This window comes from Physeter macrocephalus, chromosome 4, assembly GCF_002837175.3.
Source record: "Physeter macrocephalus isolate SW-GA chromosome 4, ASM283717v5, whole genome shotgun sequence".
In the NCBI taxonomy this organism is placed as follows: Eukaryota; Metazoa; Chordata; class Mammalia; order Artiodactyla; family Physeteridae; genus Physeter; species Physeter macrocephalus.
The window spans coordinates 79,513,834-79,520,792 of NC_041217.1; the positions used below are offsets into that span (position 1 = coordinate 79,513,834).

The window sequence follows — 6,959 nt, forward strand, 5'->3', positions numbered from 1 at the left end:
CCTCTCAGGCTGGTGAGTGCTGGTCGGCACCCATCCTCTGTGGGAATCTCTCCGCTTTGCCCTCTGCACCCTGTTACTGCGCTCTCTTCCATGGCTCTGAAGCTTCCCCCTCTGCCACCCGCAGTCTCTGCACCCTCGGGGCTTCTAGTGTGTGGGAACCTTTCCTGCTTCACAGCTCCCTCCCACTGGTGCAGGTCCCGTCCCTATTTTTTGTCTCTGTTTATTCTTTTTTCTTTTGCCCTACCCAGGTACGTGGGGAGTTTCTTGCCTTTTGGAAGGTCTGAGGTCTTCTGCCAGCATTCAGTGGGTGTGCTATAGGAGCAGTTCCACGTGTAGATGTATTTCTGATGTATCTGTGGGGAGGAAGGTGATCTCCGTGTCTTACTCTTCCGCCATCTTCTCTCCTCTCTACTATATTTCTTATAAATACAAACAAAAATGTGTTTATATGCCAGAATGTGGGCAAAGAATATCAGCTTGAAGCTTAACTGAAGAATTCTCAGTCTTAGAGGGGACACATGAAGTCCAGACTGACAGCTGTTCTGTGAGGATGGGCGAGGTTTGGTACTTCCCTGGTCTCACGCCAGACTGTGATTCGCTGGCTCCCACCAGGTGCTTTCTCACTCTACCTTACCGCTGCGGCTGGGACATAGGAGGAGCCTATTTAATCCTTCTTTGCTTTCAAGCAGACACAGCTAGTGCTAACAGTGCTTTTCCACTTCTGGAAATGAAAGCCTAGGTAATAGAGGTATCTGATCCATAACCCGCTTGCCAGATCATAAAATTTGTGGGTATTATAGTAGTACTAGTCTACCAGGATGTCTTAGGGTTTTTTTTCCCTAAAGGTAGCACAGGTGAGGAAAGGAAGAAATCCTGATTGCACACATACTGCAGTGAACTTGTGGGGATGGTGCGCAAAGCCGAGAGGGTGATTGCCATCGCGATTCTTGTGTCTGTCGCCAAGCAAGAGCTCATCCCCAGCTTGTCTTGGGCTGAGGTTATGGAAATTACCTATCTAATGAGTTGCTTTAGGAATGGAGATACCTAGAAAATAGGCCACATTGCTGAAATGAATGAATAAGGCACTTTTCACCTCGTTGAAGCATTAATTAGGCTCTTAACAATACTAGGCAGCCATAGGCCCTCCAAAGGGAACAATCTGCATTGTGGTGAACAAGAAGGGCCAGAAGGGTTCAGCAAATGAAGACTTGGTCACCATGACTGGGATTCAGTGGTTTGGGGACCAGCTGGGGAAGGGCTTCCCTGTAAAAAGTGATAGGTTTGGCTATAAGGGAGATACAAATCATGCATCTGATTCCAACAATATGAAACTAAGGACTAATTGTCATGAATTCTCTCACCTGTAGCTGGAATTGGGCACCAACATTTTTGAAAATATTGCCTGTTTGATGTACGACAGCCTGGATTGGAAAAGGCAGCACCAGCACTATTTGGAAAACATGCAGCTTATTAACATCCCACAGGTGGTTAGTGAGAAACCTATCTTAGAAGCTACGTTGACTTCTGAGGTAGGCATATGCTAGAATGTCTTTAGTTGGCCGAATGATTTGCTGAACAACTTAATTTTCACGTTTATAAAACATGGAGGAAAAAAATCACATAAATACTGGTAGCAAGGGAACACTGCCTGCTGGGATTTAATGGGTGAGCGTGGGATCCAGGCCCCCCAGGCACAGCATTAAAGGGCATCCATGTGATGGCGGCTGTATGAAACCCCCAACTACCTGCCACACACAGAGAGGATGATAGAACCCACTTTTCAGCCATGGAGCAATAAATAACATCTGGAACAAGGAGGGCTATGATAACTTAATCATCATGTTATTTTAGCACCTACCGTGTGCTGGCACTGTACCAGGTGCTAGTACTGATACTATAATGAACAAGACCCATCCTCTGTCCTCCTCATTGTGGTTAACCTTTAAAGGGGAATGGCAGTCAAGTCAAAGGTGGTTTCAGTTTAGCATGATGAGCACCATGAGGACAGTCAGCTGAGCTTGCAGGAGAAGCTATAAATACGGCAGCTAACCTGCTCCTGAGCAGAGCAGCGGCATGGAGAGACGCAAGTCAGGAAGATGTTACCAGGCAGGGTAAGTGATGTGCTGAAGGCTGAGGATGAATTGCCTGGGCAAAACCTGACTGGGGAGAGGGGCAGAGTAGTATTCTCAAGAAGGGGGCAAAGATGTACAAAGACATGGAGGTCAAAGAAAAGAAGTATTGAGTCCAGGACCACACCACGGGGTAGGGCAGTGCTCCCAGGTCATACATGCAAAGTGGAGAGCAGCAACACGAGCTGGAAAGGCGGGAGCCAGAATGTTCTTTGGTGCTGAGCTCAAGAGTTTGGGTTTTATCCTGAAGGTTGTGGGATAACCACTGAAGGATTCTTAGAGGGAGAATGGCATGATTCTGTGTCACCCCGGGGTGACAGAAGAGAAGATGCCCCATCTTCCCATCTCTTTCCTGGCAATCTCTCAGTGGGCTCTGCTAGGAAAAACGGAAAAGTGTCCATACCCATTAACTTCTTTCCTTCCTCAGGCAAAACCCATTTATTTGATCCTAATATTAGCAAATGATTTTGTGCTGTGAACATAATCATACAATCTCAGAATCCCATCATACCAGCTTTGGATGAAAGCATCTCTCAGCTGGATGTTTCAATTGTTTTTTTTAATTATTCTTATTTTAGCCCCCACAAACTGTTGCTGTAACCCCTGGAAAGAAGAAAACACAACAATATGAAGAGCTGCAAGCTCCAGCTCCACCACCACCACCAGGCATGTATGAAACCTGTTGCTGGAGTATCAGTGCCAGGAGCTGGTGCTTTGAGGAATGACTGTCCTTGGTGTTGCTTTCACATCTCTCTCCACCTCAAGATCCTACGTTTATCAGTTCATGATCAGAGTTTGAATCTGTGGGTGAAATTTTGATGGGAGAAACAGAAAACACATCTTAATTGAACAGTGGAATTTTGTATCTTTTACAGTGGCTTCCGTCATCACAAATGAAGTAGACATGCGATATTACAATGATTTGCTGAATCCAATTCCAGAAGAATTCATTTCTGTGCCCTTGATACTGCATTGTATGCTGGAACAGGTAAGTGGATACACACTGAAGCTTTCTTCCCAGGTGGGCAACCTTGAGTCAATCACTTCATCTCTCTTTGCTTCAGGTTTTTTTGTTTTTTAACTGTTTTAAAATTACACTCATAATACCTGAATGCATTCTCCTTTGCAAAGATTAGAACATTTTAGATAAAGCTAAAATCTGCTTTATCAGCTTCAATCCTCTTTTTCTTGCTACATTTTGGAATGATTTTATATAACATTCGCTGAAGTTTTGGTAGGCATATCTTTAAAACTATCAGGTGTTGTTTTAATGAAAGAGAAAGGAGTTGGGCAGGTGGGTGGGGTGGTAAATGGTCCTCAACTGTATTTAACATTTCTTTTACACTTGTAGATTTAATCAGATTTTTCTATTTCTGAGGGCAATTTTAGTCATTCATATTTTTAAATGAACATGTCCACTTTATTTGTTTTCAATATCATAAAAGTTCTTTATTCACTAATATACATTGAAAAGTTTTCCTCTGTATCTAGTTATGTTCCTTTCCTATGCCTGATGTTATTTATTGGTGCCCTCTTTTTTTGATCATGGATGTCAATTGTATATCGATTATTGGTCTTTTCAAAGAACCAGCATTTTGTTTCACTGATCCACTCCTTTTTACTTTTTATTTTACGAATTTCTTCATGTATCTTTATTATTTCTTTCTTCCTACTTTGTTTGGGTTTATTTTGTATTTCACTTTTACTGAAAGCTTACTTTGTTTATTTTTAGTCTATTTTGTTTTTTAACTGTTTTAAAATTACACTCATAATACCTGAATGCATTCTCCTTTGCAAAGATTAGAACATTTTAGATAAAGCTAAAATCTGCTTTATCAGCTTCAATCCTCTTTTTCTTGCTACATTTTGGAATGATTTTATATAACATTCGCTGAAGTTTTGGTAGGCATATCTTTAAAACTATCAGGTGTTGTTTTAATGAAAGAGAAAGGAGTTGGGCAGGTGGGTGGGGTGGTAAATGGTCCTCAACTGTATTTAACATTTCTTTTACACTTGTAGATTTAATCAGATTTTTCTATTTCTGAGGGCAATTTTAGTCATTCATATTTTTAAATGAACATGTCCACTTTATTTGTTTTCAATATCATAAAAGTTCTTTATTCACTAATATACATTGAAAAGTTTTCCTCTGTATCTAGTTATGTTCCTTTCCTATGCCTGATGTTATTTATTGGTGCCCTCTTTTTTTGATCATGGATGTCAATTGTATATCGATTATTGGTCTTTTCAAAGAACCAGCATTTTGTTTCACTGATCCACTCCTTTTTACTTTTTATTTTACGAATTTCTTCATGTATCTTTATTATTTCTTCCTACTTTGTTTGGGTTTATTTTGTATTTCACTTTTGCTGAAAGCTTACTTTGTTTATTTTTAGTCTATTTCACTTTACCTAAGGCTATGCATTTCCTATTGAGTATTTCTTTGGCTACATCATGATGCTTTCAATGTATTCAGTTCTAAATCTTTTAATTTCCACTGTTTACTGTCCATTTCTAATTTTATTGCATTATGGTCAATAAGCATGATCTGGATGTTAAAAATATTTTTTAATTTCCTGGGCTTCCTGTGTGACCTGGTGTACGTGGTCAATTCTCGTGAGTACTGTATATGCATTTGAAAAGAATTTGCTGTTAATTAGCTCATTTAATCCTTAGAACAGCCCTATGGAGCAGGAACTATTTTTATTCCCCATTTCTCAGATAAGGAAACTGAGGCCTAAAAAGTTAAGTAAATTATCCAAGTAGTAAGTGACAGAAACCGCTTTTGAACCTCATCAATCTAAGTGGAAAAGTATTTTGATAGCATTGCTCTGTTGTGGTCTTCCCTTCTAACGCTGCTGATGAGTAGACTGATGTCAATCTGATACTTTTTCCTTTGTAGGTAATCTATTTTTTCTTTCTGGCAGTTATTAGAGTTTTATCTTTTTCTTTTTTTTTTTAACATCTTTACTTGAGTATAATTGCTTTACAATGATGTGTTAGTGTCTGCTTTATAACAAAGTGAATCAGCTACACCTATACATATATCCCCATATCTCCTCCCTCCAAGGCTACGTATAGTTATGGCTTTGTTTTTTCATTGCCTCTGTGATCTAAAGGATTATAATCTGGTTTCTGATCACATTCTGAGTTAAATCAAAATTCCTTGTGCTGGTCCATAAAGACCCTAAAAATATGGTTCTGGGATGTTTGTCATCTCATCTCCTGCCCCTCTCTCCATCTCTCTCTCTCTTTCTCTCTCACTACTGGTCATCTACATAGACCTTCTGGTTTTTCCTCACATTCACTAATTACACCTTAGTTTTTGTACACTAACTTCTCTTCCTAGAAAGTTTTGTTCCCACATGTCTGTCTGCCTGGTGGATACTCCTTATCATTCAGTCCCCAGTGAAAGTGGCATTTCTGTGATAGGCTTTATCTGACCACCTGATCTAAAGAAGGCCCACAACAACACAGAGTGCTCTCTACCACTTCACCTTATTTTATTTTCTTATCAACAACTGCTCTTTAAAAAAAAAATGTTTATTTGCTTTATGTATTACCTTCTTCTCACTAGAATGTAAGCTCCATGAAAGCAGGGACCTAATCTAGTCTTGTTCATTGCTCTCTGCTCAGCACACAGTAACCACACCTAGCCCATAGTAGACCCTGAATATATATTTGTTCAATTAAATTATATCTTCAAATATTATTTCTTTTGATTTATTATTAGACAGATGTTGGAATTTCTAGTTTTTTCCTCCATGTATTTTAAATTTTCTTTCAACTTTACCCCTTTGGGAATTTCAGCTTAACTTCCAGCTAATTTATTCTTAGGTGGAGTCTAGTCTGCTACTGAAGTTTTGTTTCAACAATAACATTTTTAATTTATAAAGTCTCTAATTTCTTTTTATAACTGTCCTTCTTATTTCATGTATGTAACATATTCCTTTATCTCACTGAATATTAAAATAGTTTTAGACTCTAATCATCTCTTATCTCTGGCATACATTTTTAGGCTTGTTGACTTCTTTAGTTTTCTAACCAATTAGATAAGCACACTCATATTTACCTTTAATTACCCTGTAAGGCTTTTGGAAGATCAGTAGTTTTATTATATCAATAAATTTGTAAAAGTTTAATAGCCCTATACGGCTTACAGTATCATCATTTTATTTATCTTAATCTTACTTATTTTATTCAACTCAACTCAAAGCAACAAATATTTATTAACCATCTACTGTTTTCTGTGTACCAAAGGGGACAGTTGATGAGCTCACTGCCTGACACATAGAAGGCTCCAATAAGAGATACATGTTGACTGAATAAGTGCTTAATAATAAAGGGATGAAAAATTGAAATATAAGAGGAATCGGGTGGGATTTTATAGGAGGAGATATTAGAGTTTAACATTTCAGAGATGGAACAGTTCTGCATGGTCTCTTGTGATTGGAGTGGGTCCAAGAGATGGTAGGAAGAGAGAAAGTGGAGACAGGAGTGACTCTTTTAAAAGTAATGTGTTGATAAACAGTAAAGAGTATACGCCTATTTTGTTATTGTTCTCAACAGAGGGGTTTGCCTCCCAGGGGACATTTGGCAACGTCTGGAGATATTGGAGGGGTACTACTGGCATCAAATGGGTAGAGGCCAGGGATGCTGCTAAACATTCTGTAGTGCACAAGATAGCTCCCATGACAAAAATCTAGTCCAAATGTCTTTAAATTTCTTTTGCACAGCAAAGGAAACCATAAATAAGACCAAAAGACAACCCTCAGAATGGGAGAAAATAGTTGCAAATGAAGCAACTGACAAAGGATTAATCTCCAAAAT

The 6,959-nt window shown here is 39.0% G+C and overlaps 1 protein-coding gene across 1 annotated transcript in view; it reads left to right on the top strand.

The window, feature by feature from the left end:
- SPAG17 (sperm associated antigen 17) overlaps nucleotides 1-6,959 on the top strand; it is a 268,877-nt gene that overhangs the window by 84,519 nt on the left and 177,399 nt on the right. The window contains exons 8-10 of the mRNA XM_028488958.2: nucleotides 1,368-1,529; nucleotides 2,708-2,795; nucleotides 3,005-3,117. Coding sequence (XP_028344759.1) covers nucleotides 1,368-1,529; nucleotides 2,708-2,795; nucleotides 3,005-3,117 — 363 coding nt within the window. The remainder of the gene's footprint in view (nucleotides 1-1,367; nucleotides 1,530-2,707; nucleotides 2,796-3,004; nucleotides 3,118-6,959) is intronic.